Here is a 14,653-nt window from a genome sequence, read left to right as displayed (position 1 = left end):
TCTTGACCGTGTGCTAGGCATTATGCTAGGCAGTTGGTTTGCAAATGCAGGAGGAACTTATAAATCAGATAATTAATTGGACTGTGCTAAGTACTTTGACAGAGCCATGTTGGAAGGGTTATGTAAACAAGCATTTGTTCAACAAACATCTATTGGACTTCTCTGTGTACCAGGCACTGTGCAGTGGAGGCGGTATTCCCAGTATAAGGTGCTGATTGATGGAAGGGGAGGCATGGCACTGTGAAGGAGCAGAGAATAATCTGGGAGTGGGTAGTCTGCTCTGGCACAGGGTATTTGGTGGGGACTTTGAGGGCCTTAGAGGTAGTAAGTGACTGGGAAGGTCATGAAAGTCCTTCTGTCTTTTTTTTTTTTTTTTTAGGGAATTTCGTCCTGTTTCCGTGGGCATAGTATTTATTAGCTTTATGATGACTCTTAACACTTCCACACTACCCATATCTCTTATTTCTTTGGTTATTCTTTTGTTTGCTGTAGTGACCAGTGGCTCTAAGGAGTGGTGACCACTGGCACTGCTTATCATGCCGTTTTTAAAAGTGTGTGTTCGGGGGGGTTGCCAGTAGGGAAGGAACCCAAAGCAAGGAGCCAGGTATGTGGTACTCTTACTTTATGTGGAGTATTTTCTTTTGGGGTATAATTAGCCCTTTGAAATCTTTATTGTTATTATTAATTTTTGAGAGGGAGGGAGGAGTGAGGAGGGGCAGAGGGAGAGGGAGAGAGAGAATCTTAAGCTGACTCTGCGCCCAGCGCAGAGCCCAAGGTGGGGCTTGATCTCACGACCCTGAGATCATGACCTGAGCCAAAATCGAGTTAAACACTTAACTGACTGAGCCACCCAGGTGCCCCAAAATCTTTATTATTATTTTTGAAGGTAGGGGAGGAAGAGGTTTAAGTGTAAACACATTACTTTGAAAACACCCTGTGGGGTAAAATTTCAGTTTATTGCCCACCCTGAAATTTCTTATTCTTTTCCTTTAGGTTTCTTGCTATTTAAAGATTTTTGTTTGAATGACATTAATGAAGCTGTACCTCAGGTGAAGTTTTATGAAGAGGTAAGAAGTAACTGTTTTACTGATGCTTTTATTTTAAAAGCATATGTAGACTGTACTTTGGGAAATATCAAGACTACTAAATATCTTACAAATATGTAGAAATTCATTGGCCATAATTAGTAGCCCAAGGTATAATATGTAGTTGATTATAGACTGACAACATCTGTAAAAATCATATTTTCAAGGGCTCTGCAGTGCTCTGGAAGCACTGAGGAATAGTTGGACTAAAACTCCAGAGGAGGGATTATCATTCCAAGGGGCACTGAGGATCAGCAACCGTTTGATTTTTTTGCAGAAGCTTGCTGATTCTGGAGACATAAGCTGAGGCAGAGGGCCTCCACTGAGTGAAAGAGAAACTACCAACGTTTCCTGGTCACACATGGCCAGAGTGACAAATTGGAGATGTGGTGGGAAAGGGGAGTCTCAGACACACAACTGGTTTCCCCAGTACGACATATGGAAGGGAGCTGAAGAGATAGGCCAGGAGCTTCCGGAAGCCTCACTGAACTTTCCCACAGCCTCATGCTGGTATATTGAAATGTGGACCTGTGGTGTCAGGAATCTGAAAACAAAACAGGCAAGAGATGAAAACCCTAGGGAGCAGTCGATAGACACTGAAGATCTATAGCTACTTATCACCTGGGGCAGCTACTGATTTCCAAGTGTAATGAGCAGACAAGAGTCCAGGTTTGGCCCCAGGCAGAAGGCTGCTTCTGGGAGACAGAAAAGCCAGACGAGGTTTCTGGGGCTAAAATAAAAAACAAATGAAACTGGAGGAGCCCCAAACATGTGATTAATCTCCTTCTCAAGAATTATGTCAAAGAGGCCAAAGAGCTATTCTGAAAACTTCTTGCAGGCTTCTCACTGAACTCCGTGGAGAGCCATGTCTTAAGAACAGGGGCAAACCAGAGGCAGACTGAGTCCTACAAAAATGGAGACCTAGCCCAGTCTCATCACGTATTGGGTGATGAGCCCTCTCTCCTCCTGTGTAGCAGAGTACAAGGAAGCCCTCTGTCCCTTTTTTGTAAGTGGAAAATAATATAGAGAGACCCTACAATGTTCAACATACAGTAAAAACATAATGGACATCTAAGCTATAAGATCATATGTCTCCTAAGGTAATAGAAGTAGACCCACGGATGACTCAGATATGGAAGTTAGCTGACAAGTACTTAAAAATAACCGTAAATAATATGTTTAAAACAATAGAGGAAAAGATAGACAAAACGGAGAAATAATGAATTTCAGTCCAATTTATTATGAAGAACCAAATGGATATTCTGGGACATCAAGTAGAATATTTGAAATTAGAACCTAATGGTTAGAATCAATAGCATATTGGTTACAACATAAGACAAGATGAATAAATATGGAGGCAGGTCAGTAGACAATCTCACATGAAAACACAGAGAAGAAAGAATATAAAAAAGAACTAGATAAGGATGTTAAAGACGTGGGATGTGGTTAAAAGGTCTAACATACGTAGAACTGGAATATGTAGGAAAAGAGAGCGAATGGGGCAGAAACAATATTTGAAGAGATAATACAAGAATTTTACAAAATGATGAAAGAGAGCTGCTTACAGATTCCAAGAACTTAGAAAACCCCAAGCAGAATGGCTACAAAGGACCCTGTCTTTGACATCAGTGTAACAGCATGGGGACTGACAGGGAAAGTCTTCAAAGCAATGAGAGAGTGGAAGAAGACACAGTACTTTTAAAGGAGCAACAAATAGTATGATTGACTGGCTATGACATCTTAAAAGAAATGGTTAAAACAAACAACAATAGCAGCAAAAAAAAAAAAAAAACCCAGACAGTAAAGTGGCCATCTAAATAATGAAACCAACCAACCAAACAATACCCCCAAACCCTGCCAACTAGAATTCCATTCCCAGCAAAAATTTCCTTCAAAATGAAGGTGAAATAAAGATATTTTGAGAGAAAAACTGAGGGAATTTTGTCAGTCGTGGACCTGCATTACAGTAAATGCTAAAAAGAGATACTTTAGGCAGAAGGAAAATAATCCCAGATGGCAATGCAGGAAGGAATGAGGTCATCATGAAGGGTGCTATGTATGTAAAATAAAAATGAATGTTGACCATGCAAAACAATAATGTTTTTAGATTTTAAAATATGTATAAAACTAAAATGTATAATAGCACAAGAGGCAAGAGAGGGTTAAAGAAGTTAAAGTGTTTTAAGATGCTAGGATTATTGGGGGATGAATGGTAAAGGTAATAATTTGCGTTGACTTGTAATCAGCTAAGGATGCATATTATAATCTCTAAGGCAACTCTTTTTTTTTTTTTTAAAGATTTTATTTATTTATTTGACAGAGAGAGACCCAGTGAGAGAGGGAACACAAGCTGGGGGAGTGGGAGAGGGAGAAGCAGGCTTCCCGTGGAGCAGGGAGCCCGATGTGGGGCTCGATCCCAGGACCCGGGGACCATGACCTGAGCCGAAGGCAGACGCGTAACGACTGAGCCACCCAGGCGCCCCTCTAAGGCAACTCTTAATAGAATAAAATATCTAACAAGTTAAAAGAGGGAAAATGGAATAAACAATATTGCATTAATTAAAAAAGAATAAAAGGAGGACATAAAATAGATGGGTCAAATTGAAAACAATAAGATGGTAACTATAAATCCTTCTACATAAGTAATTACATTTAATGTAAATGGACTGAATACCACCAAGTAAAAGTCTAAGTTTGCTGCCTGAATAAATCACCAAAACTCTATTATATACTGCTTACAAGTGACATACTTTAAGCAGAAGGACGGCAGAGGATATACAGAGACAAATGCCAACCAGAGCAAAGCTGGGTACAGCAACACTAACATCAGGCCAAGTATATGGTAAATGCTACTTGGAGGTGGAGATGATTTCACAATGATAATGGGGTCAGGGTCACAGTCTTTTGACTTGTATGTTATAAATACTGCAACTTCAAAGTATATGAAACCAAAACTGACAGATCTAAAATAAGACATGCTTAGTGGGCGACATTAGCACACACTCTTCAAGAGTTTATAGAACAGCCAGCTAAAAAGTTAGTAGGGATATAGAAAATCTTAATAAAGTGGTGAATAAACTTGACCTAATTGACATGTATAGAATGCTGCACCCGGCAAAAATAGAATTTGCCTTCATTAAAGTACACATGGAAGACTTACCCAAAGAAATTATTTGCCAGGCCCTAAAGAAAGCTCCTGCAGATTTCAAGATCAAAATTGTCTGAAGTGTTTTCTGACCACAATGGAATTAAACTCGAATTTAATAACAGAGTTTACTAAGAAATCCTTAGCTGCTTGGAAATAAATATACTTGTAAGTAATTTATGGGTTAAAGAAGAAATTGGAACAGAAATTAGGAAATACTTTAGTTTAAAATATATTTAAGAAATGACATGCTATTATTAGCATAATGTATCCTTATCCTAAAGCATTTTAAGGATTATTTATTTATTTGAGAGAAAGAGAGAGACAGAGGGCACGAGAGAGCAAGCACAGAGAGGGAAAGACAGAGGGAGAGGGAGAAGTAGGCTCCCTGCTGAGCTGGAAGCGCGACGGGGTTGGGGTGGGGGGCACTGGATCCCAGGACCCGGGGATCACGACCTGAGCCGAAGGCAGACGCTTAACCCACTGAGCCACCCAGGCGTCCCCTAAAGCATTTTAAATTGTCCAAAGAAAGCAAAGCATAATTAGGACTGATATTAGTAATCTTTGTACAAGTTTGAAAATTGGAGGGATATTCTTTTCTTTCTGGATTATTGATGTACTTGAAAACTTGATATTTTCTCTACTTTTCAAACTATATTAATGTATTTCCAGGGAGGATGGCCAAATTATGATGTACATTTAGCATCATGTATAAAAAATAAGCCAAATCCAAAAGGATCTTACTCACTATGAAGTAACTTTCATTATTTCGATCTGAATTGTAATATGGATGAATATAGCTTGAGCGGTCAAAAGAAGTTTCTTTCTTTGTTCTTAAGTTTCACCTCTCCAGTTTCAGCAAGTACTAAGTTGCCTTGTCAAATGCAGAGAAATCTTTAACAGATAATTTTTGCAAGGTTGAAACAGATGGGTAATCTACTTGGGCTACTTCTTAAGCACTTCTTGCCAGTATGGCAGTGAGTACTGCTGATGTGTTTCCATTTGAACTTTAAACATTGGAGTTTCTCTTGGTTGGCTTGCTCCCAGCTCTTCACACCTGTCTTCTGGTTTGGCACGCAATGGATCTGGCTTTAGCAGATTATCCTCTTGGAGGATAACACTCCAAAGCTCCTTAGCAACTTGCTCTATATTCTTTTACTGAAGACACCATCCAGTCTTGGGGCTTCAAATACAGTTTTCTAAATTAGTTCAGCCTTTAAGCATTGAGGTTATCAGTAATTCTTCTCTGTGTCCTTGGTTTTATCAATCTGTTTCTGGTGGTTGTCGTCTGACCCCAATCCCTAGAAAACTTTTTTGTCTGATATCTTGAAATGCATATTTTATATGTTGTATTTCCACTTTCCTGGGTCCCCAGACTTTTAATGGTTACCCATTTCCGGTGTGTTAAAGGCCTAATAGCTTATTCTGATTTTCACATATCTTTGTATTAGTCATCACCTATCTTTCTCTCTTTATCTTTCTCTACCTTCTTACAGAGAACTGCCACTAACTGCTGAGCCCGTTCTGTTTGTTTGTGTCCTTCCTCCAGCCTGGAATGCTGCTTTGCCCTCTCAGCCGGTGGAAAGCCTAGCTTCTTTTTTTTTTTTTTTAATTTTTATTGTTATGTTAATCACCATACATTACATCATTAGTTTTTGATGTAATGTTCCATGATTCATTGTTTGTGCATAACACCCAGTGCTCCACGCAGAACGTGCCCTCTTTAATACCTATCACCAGGCTAACCCATCCCCCTACCCCCCTCCCCTCTAGAACCCTCAGTTTGTTTTTCAGAGTCCATCGTCTCTCATGGTTCGTCTCCCCCTCCGATTTCCCCCCCTTCAATCTTCCCTTCCTGCTATCTTCTTCTTCTTCTTTTTTTTCTTAACATATATTGCATTATTTGTTTCAGAGGTACAGATCTGTGATTCAACAGTCTTGCACAATTCACAGCGCTCACCATAGCACATACCCTCCCCAATGCCTATCACCCAGCCACCCCATCCCTCCCACCCCCCACCACTCCAGCAGCCCTCAGTTTGTTTCCTGAGATTAAGAATTCCTCATATCAGTGAGGTCATATGATACATGTCTTTCTCTGATTGACTTACTTCACTCAGCATAACACCCTCCAGTTCATTGCAAATGGCAAGATCTCATTCCTTTTGATGGCTGCATAATATTCCATTGTGTGTGTGTGTGTGTGTGTGTGTGTGTGTGTGTGTGTGTGTGTGTGTGTGTGTGTGTGTATACCACATCTTCTTTATCCATTCATCTGTCGATGGACGTCTTGGCTATTTCCATAGTTTAAGCCTAGCTTCTTTTAAGGTCTAGCTCACTTTATATATTTGCTAACAAGTCCCTCTGGACTACTAGCCCAGTCTTCCGTGATTGCTTACCCCTTTGATTCCCACACCGTTTGTTGTCTGTAATGTTCGGTAACACGTAATCTATGCCTGCTGATTCTGTGGTGTAGCTGGTATTCATCTTCATCTGTATCTGACTCATAGACAGAAGGCCTAGCTAGGCTCGGTGTACCTCTCACTTGCTGTGGGCTGTGGGGCCAGGGGTTGCTGTGGGCTGTGGGGCCAGGGGTTGAGCCATCTCTGCAGCATCTACACTTCAGACCTGGAGCTTATACACGTGACTAGTACGCCGTCCCTGTACTTGAGGAACACACAGTAGGGGGACTTCATACTTGAGCTTCAGTTGCCTCATCTGTGAAAGGAGGTTACGAATCATCTTCGGCTGCTTCACAGGCTAATTGTGAGACTCAGATAGGACGCTGGGTGGACATTTGCTTTCTAAACCATATCTACAGTATGCCGTTCAGGTATATGGGAGGCTGTAACTTAGTGGTTAAGAGTGCCAGCTCTAAATTCAGCCCGCCTGGGTTTGGATTTGGACTCCACTAGTTACTAACTGTGTAAACTTGGGCAAACAATGTCTGTCTTATCTACGTGGGTGTCCTCAGCTAAGAATGAGGGTGATGGCAGTGCCTGTCTCTTAAGGTTGTGTGTGTGAATGTGAAATCAGCACACCAGAACAGTGACTGCCACAGAGTTACGGCTCAGCGTGTTGGTTCCGTGTCCTTTTTCCATTTAGATTTGGAGGCAGCTTATCAAAATATGTATATATACCTAGATTTAGAAAGAAATCATGGAAAACAGAGAATAAATATAAGATTGGAGGCAAAGTTATTACATAGGATTTTCTTCGTTCATTCAGCCAAGATTTATCAAACACCAGTGATAGACACTGCTTGGGTGGATGAACAAGACAAAGTCCTCGCTCTCCTTGAGCTTCTATTCTGGTTGAGAGAAACAGACAACAAAAAGTAACAAATAACAGGAAATGTATCAGGAAGTAATAACTGCTATGCAAGGACTCAAAGCAGACTCAAAACTCAGTATGATGTGTTGTGACTTGGAGGCCACTTTAGATTGATGGGTCAAAGACTAACTCTCTGAAGAATGGGCATGGAAACAGATTTGATTGACAGGGAGGCTAGTCTTCTGAAGATGAGAGCAGGGTAGGAGAGAGAGCATTTTCGGTTCAGTGTGGCTAAGACATAGCCCCTAATGTGGTGGGAAAGAACTTGGCATGTTTGAGGAACTGAAAGAAGACCAGAATGGTATGTTCATAGCGGATGAGAGGATTTGGGTAGTATGAGATAAGATCAGGTGGAGGAGGGAGACAGGGTAGGGGCCAGAGTAACCAATTCAAGTTTTATTCTAAAGCCCATGGAACACTTAAGATGGGAGTGTTAAGGGAATATTCTTTAAATATCAATTAGATTAAGGGGATTGATGTGATAGATCTTCCATGTCTTTACTGATTTTAGACCTCTTTGTTCTATCAATTGCTGAGAGGTGATAAAATCTACAACTCTGATCGTAGAATTGTCTCTTCTTTTTCTTGTCATTTTAAAAAAATGCATTTTGAAGCTATGTTATTAGGTGCATATGCATTTATGATGGTTATGTCTTTTCATGTGAAATGTCCCTCTTCATTGCTTGTCATAGTCTTTGTCTTGAAAATGACTTCACTGGATATTATTATAGGCTTTCAGTCTCCTATGCTTACTGTTTTCATGATATATCTTTTCCTTTCTACTTTCAGCCGGTGTTTTTATATATAAAATCTGTTTCTTTGAGACAAATATACAAGTGTCTTGCTCACCCCCCACCCCATTTCTGAAAATCTCTGTGTTTTAGTGGAGTAATTTTATTTTATTTTATTTTTTTAAGATTTTATTTATTTGACAGAGAGAGAGAGATCACAAGTAGGCAGACAGGCAGAGGGAGAGGGAAAAGCAGGCTCCCTGCTGAGCACAGAGCCTGATGCGGAGCTCCATCCCAGGACGCTGGGATCCTGACCTGAGCCGAAGGCAGACACCCAACTGACTGAGCCACCCAGGTGCCCCTAGTGGAGTATTTTTAGATACTGTGTTTATCCTTTGTGGGGTTTGCTGACTTTCTTGAAATCTGTAAATTTGTATCTTTCATCAAATCTGGTAAAATTTGGGCCATTATCCTTAAAGCATTTTTCTCTGCCTCAATCTCTATTTCTCCTCTTTCTGGGACTCCAATTACATGTGTGTTTTATTTTTGGATATTATACCAAATATCACTGATGCCCTGTTCAGTTATTCCCCCAGATATGTTTTCTGTTCTTTAGATGGGAAAGTTTCTGTGGATCTGTCTTCAAATTCATTGACTCTTTTGGCATCTCTACTCTGCTATTATGTCCATCCATTGAATTTTTTATTTCAGATGTGTTTGTTAGTTCTAAAATTTGTTTGGTTTTTCTCATAGTTAATATGTTTCTGCTGCTATTTCCTAGCTTTTTTTTCATTACATGCATATTTTCTGTTAGGTCTTTAAGTATAGTTCTCATAGTTACATTAAATCCTTTTCTGATAATTCCAACATCAGAGTCATCTTGGAATGGTCTTCATTTATGGTCTGTTCTCTTGCACGTGGACCACGTTTTCCTGTTTCTTGATATGTAGAATAATTTTAAATTGTACCTTGTACAGTGGGATTGATACATTATAGATACTCTAAACTCTGTATGCTTCTTCAAAGGGTATTGAGGGGGCACCTGGGTGGCTCAGTCGTTAAGGGTCTGCCTTCGGCTCAGGTCATGATCCCAGTGTCCTGGGATGGAGCCCCGCATTGGGCTCCCTGCTCAGCGGGAGGCCTGCTTCTCTCTCTCCCTCTCCCACTCCCCCTGCTTTTGTTCCCTCTCTCGCTGTGTCTCTCTCTGTCAAAAAAATAAATAAAATCTTTAAAAAAAAAGGGTATTGAGGTTTTGTTTTAGCAATTAACTTGGCTTGCTCAAATTTCAAAAGCTCTTCTTACACAGTGGGTAGCAGCTGAATCTTGTTCAGTTCTTTTAGCCTTAGCTGGACTGCTTTGGATTTGCCATGCTCACATGTCATTATGGAATCCACCAGGGATGTTGACAGTTTATACACAAAATTTTGGAGCTCCGCCTCCCTGACTCTTTATTTTCAGGAATATCCTCTCTTACTTTCCAGCTTCTGTTGGATGTGCCTTCCCCATTATGTATGTACTTCTGGTCACTCGCTAGTGCTCCAGAGTAGTTGGGTTTTATATATGTCCAGAATTTACAGTTGTTTTCTCAGGAAGATTGTTCCCTTGGCAGTTACTTGGCTATTATCTAAAGCAGAACCTGGGTTTGTGATATAGTTTGAATGTAAAGCCAATATGATTGGGTGATTAATTGGACGTAGGGGGAGGTAGAAGCAGGGGTGTGAGCAAAAGAGCAGGAATCAAGGATGATTATTCGTTTTTTGGCTTAAGCAATTGGGAGGATGGTTTTGCTCATTTTCATGATAAAGAAGGCTAGGGGAGGGGCATGCTTGGCGGGGGTAGAGAGGATATGAAAATGGCAAAAAGGTAGTTAGATATTTAGACTCTGGAGCTCAGGGGAAGAAGTGAGTGCTAGAGGTCCCGACTTAGATATCTGAATATAACGGGTATTTGAAACTGTGGGACTGAGTAGTTTTACCTGAGGGGAATAGAACAGGTGAAAAGGGGGTACCCTGGCACCATGTTCTGAGGCACTTCAGTATTTAGAAGTCCAGCAGAGGAAGAAGAAGCCAAGGGAGACTGGAAGAGGAACAAGTGTGGCGGACTGCTGGAGAGTGTAGATCACAGAAATCAGAGAAGAAGGTGGGAGGAACAGCTGAGTTGAATGCTTGCTGGGAATCAGTGAAGCTACAGACAAGAGAGACCCTTGATTGGGCAAGCAGAGGCCACTGGTGGCTTTACAAGGCCATCTCCCTACAATGGTGGTGAGAAAGTGGAGATATGACAGCCGTGGATCAAAAGTGCTTGCTCTTAGGGTTCCGCTTATTCAGGCTACATGTTCAGCTGTGAGCTTTGTAACCACCCAAGCAGAAAGGCACTGTGTCACCAGTGAATGTGCATCGTCGATGACCATGTTTCTTTTCTGCTCAAGGGGAGACTTTTCACCTTGAACTCTGGCCTTTGCCTGCTCAGGTGACCTGGTCAACCTAACTGCCTAAATTAGAGGTAGCATTTTCCATGCACAGGCTACAATAAGATCATTCTGTCTAGAGCTGATTGATAGGTGACTGCATGTTCTTTAATTAGTGGTCTTCCTGATAATAGGAAGTAAATTTTGAATTATAGCCACAGACACTTAGACACTTTAGGCTCTTCCTTTGTCTACTGAGTTACCTTTGCTGTTGTTCAGGTTGGAGTTTAGGAGGCAGAAGTCTCTTAGTAAAGCTCGTATTGTGGTTCAGAGTATCATTTGCCCAAGAAACTAGAATGTTCCATGGGGTTGGATTATTACAGCTCGTGGAAAACTTCCGTATTATCAGCATTTGTTTAAACAGGTGTCAACTTGCTTTCTAGGCCCCCTGGAACACAGACTTATGTTGCATTATGTTTGTTTTCAAGGATAATAATTCCATGAAGGCTTATTATTTCTTGGGTTTGTTTACTTGTTTAGGCAGAAATGTTTCCTTTGGTTCACTAACAGTCTACCTGTTTTATCCCAGAATTCTCCATTGACCTTTGGACCTACCTAAAATTAAAGCAACAAAAGAAATCAACTAAGGCAGATCCTCTGTTTATTTTCTGGCTCAACTTCGGATTTTGGTATCTGGCGTCTGTTGCTTCCCAGCTACCATATTTGCGTCTGGCATAGTGTTTGAACTCTTTAGACTTGTCCTGAATTAACTCAGGGGTGAAGCCTGGGTCCTTTGGTGATGCCAACACTGCTGGATTGCTGCTCCTTAGAACAGCCTTTCCTGGTTGGATGGGCTGTAACCCACCCCAGTCCACCTGCCTTCATGGCACACTTTGTTGTCTGTTCCAACAAGACTCTGTTCTAAGCCCTGGCAGTTACAGACCTGTGAATCTCACTGTAATGCTGATGATAATGCAGGACAATAATATGGCCCCAGTAATTTCTCCTTGTGTGAACCAGCAGGCCCTCATCTGGGACCTCAGTATTTCACACACTCCACTCCCTGCCGACTGTGCCCCTTCTTTATCAGAAATTCTTATAGGATTTGCTGGTTTTGATTTCAAAACTATCAAACCCAGCCTTACTATAAAAAGGTAACTTTTATTTCTGTTTTATCATCCCAGAATAAAGAATACTCAGATATTACGAAAGTCAATGTCACCATTTGTCTATCTGTTGAAAACGCTTTGTTCCCAAAAGTAAGTCATACATAGTAATTAGTCATCATATTGAAGATCTTTGCTGCAGTCTTCCTGCTAACCCTGTATTTCATTTGTGTCCTCATTCTCTTGTCTTTTGGATTACAAGTATTTCTGTAAATAAATAAAAGCAATTTCTCTGATCTAGGAGCTTCTGTTATCAGATTAGAAGGTTGGGGCCAGTTCTATATACGGCAAGTATTTCTAAAGCACATTTTTATTATTTGGCCTATCTTAACACTGTTCCAACTGGCTTCCCTAAGTTAGCAAAATACACTCTTTAAAGTAACCTGTTTATTAATACTTTATTGTGCAGTGAGGTTCCAACCTGAAAAACCAGTGCTTTCATCTCTGGGTGGATGCCTTTCTAAAATATTCAACTGATTTTTTAAAAAATCTCTTTGCAGGAATCTTGACTATATATACATTTTCTTCTTCTTCTTTTTTTTTTTTTTTTAAAGATTTTATGTTTTTGACAGAGAGAGACACAGCGAGAGAGGGAACACAAGCAGGGGGAGTGGGAGAGGGAGAAGCAGGCTTCCTGCCGAGCAGGGAGCCCAATGTGGGGCTCGATCCCAGGACCCTGGGGTCATGACCTGAGCCGAAGGCAGACGCTCAATGACTGAGCCACCCAGGCGCCCCTTTTCTTCTGTTTTGTAATGTTGTAGTTGAATGAGAACAATCCCCATCATAAGTCTTAGAACTGAATTACAGCCAGATTTAAATGGGATTCGCTCTGGAGAGGAGGCTTGGCAAAGGACGAATAGCCCCTGGCTGTTGTACTGTAAGATAATTGTAACCATGGTAGTATTTGTTTCCTAATATTGTGCTCCTAAATTTAAGTGACGAGGTTCATCATAGGAAAAAACCCATTTGTATGTTTCAAGTTGCATTTAAATTATCCCAACTTCATTATTCCAACATTAGAAATGGTGGTTTCCTGTGGAGTAGCCGGTTTAGCAATTTGCTTAATCTCCTTTGGAAGTGGTTTTTTGCCCAGGCGAGTAATATCTTTTAATAAAGTGAGTTTTCTGGGAAGACATACCTAACAATGGTAACTTTGAAAAATCTAGATAAAAGAATATGAGAAGCTTGAGAATGAGGAAGACCGCCTTTGCAGAAGCCGCCAAATTTATGACACTTATATCATGAAGGAGCTGCTGTCTTGCTCACATGTAAGTATTTCTTTCTGTTCCGTGCCTTTAGTTTGGCTCGGAGACAGCTTGCAGTGTTTCTAGAAAGTAAAATAGGAGGAAGAAGCTTAAAAAATCAAACAGTACTCCCCCAGGACGGGACCCATGTCTTCTCTTCTGTCATTTGGTTGCTGGTAATGCAGACACAAAGCTGATGCTCCATCTACTCCAAGGATATTTCCAAAAGCGGATTCTTTCACGGCCAAAGAAAAAATGATGAAAACAAAATTGATAACTCATGCAGATCAGTGGAAAAAAAGGCTGGTCTCAATTCCAGACTTTCTAAAAGAAATTCAGCTTTATTATTGTTAATTTGGCTGTACTTTAAATAATTAGGCTAATCAAATGTTGATCAATAGAAATCTTAAATGGTTTCTTTGGATTAATGAGGAAGAGTAATAATTCTTATGTTAATTTTGTTAATAGTTAAATAATGGTGGAAATATGTTTTTCTCCCTGTAAATCACATAATCCATTCAGTCATTAGGATAAACTAGGTTCCTAGGAAATTATTCTGCCAGGAGTGCGTGGAAGAATTAGTGATAAAAATTCACCACATACTGTCTCTGAGAGTTTTCTGAAGGAGTGGCCTCACTGTCCTCGCTGCCATGTCCAATACAGGAGCCACTGGCCCCATGTGGCTGTTTAGATATCAGGTTAAATTAATTAAAATCCAGTGGAGTTAAGCATTTCACTCCCCAAGGCCTCTCGAGTTGCATTTCGAGTGCCTGAGAGCTGCAGGTGGCTGGTGGCTCCGGTATTGACCAGCGTGGATACACGACATTGCTGTCATTGAGGGGAGTTCGAGCGGACAGCCCTGGCCACAATAATGATTTATTGTAGTGCTTCTGCATTTACTGTGTCATTCACGGTTCTTGCTGCCACTTGAGTAACTGTAGCTGGTGCACCTCTTGCGCCCTGCGTTTCTTTGTTGGCCTCACCTCACTTGTAGTAGACAGAATTCCTGAGCCAGTCCTGGTGGTTGAGCCTTGGAAAATGCCAGGTGTTCCGTGGGGATGCCACTGAAACTTGGTTTTCACGTCGCTCAGCAGTTTAGAGGGTTTTTGGCAGTATGATGGGCGTTTTCAGCTTTTCCTCTTGTGGTGCATTCTTAAAGAAGACATAATTTGAAGTTTGGAGGGAGAAGAGAGTGTGTAGTTCTTATTGGAACTGTTTTTTTAGAGCTAGCTCCCCTCTGCTGTGGTCACAGCAAGACTTTCCTTAACCTACAGCCTCCTACCACCCTGGCTTTCAATTCTTACATGGATTTTCATGCATTTGTTTTCTCTTATATAGTGGAAATTTTTACAGTTTCAGGACCCCGTCATTAACTAATTGAGGGATGTATACATTTAGTAAGGTGATAATAAGATTCTTTACACTTTTTTTTTTTTAATCACAGTAGTCTTAAACTCTTGTGGGGTTAGGTTACGTCAGTCAGGTGCCCCCGTGCTCATCATCCTTCTCGACATGGTGGCTAAGAACTGCGGAAGCTCGGAG

At 40.9% G+C, this 14,653-nt stretch overlaps 1 protein-coding gene across 4 annotated transcripts in view; it reads left to right on the top strand.

Moving 5' to 3' along the window:
- Window positions 1–14,653, top strand: part of GRK3 (G protein-coupled receptor kinase 3) — a 127,288-nt gene that overhangs the window by 56,765 nt on the left and 55,870 nt on the right. For 2 of the 4 annotated variants that reach the window (XR_003612517.2, XM_028124674.2), the window contains exons 3-4: window positions 994–1,067; window positions 13,034–13,135. Coding sequence is in view for 3 of the 4 variants with exons in the window: in XM_028124674.2 (XP_027980475.2) it covers window positions 994–1,067; window positions 13,034–13,135 (176 nt within the window). In the remaining variant the exon portion in view is untranslated. Of the gene's footprint in view, window positions 1–993; window positions 1,068–11,892; window positions 11,961–13,033; window positions 13,136–14,653 lie in introns of those variants that run through there. The other 2 variants (XM_028124675.2, XM_088019752.1) reach the window with 2 other exon arrangements.

The sequence above is a fragment of the Eumetopias jubatus genome, unplaced genomic scaffold, assembly GCF_037043125.1.
Source record: "Eumetopias jubatus isolate StellerSeaLion01/CBP00866 unplaced genomic scaffold, mEumJub1_p1.0 scaffold_16, whole genome shotgun sequence".
Taxonomy (NCBI): domain Eukaryota; kingdom Metazoa; phylum Chordata; class Mammalia; order Carnivora; family Otariidae; genus Eumetopias; species Eumetopias jubatus.
This window is presented reverse-complemented; position numbering and strand designations above follow the sequence as displayed.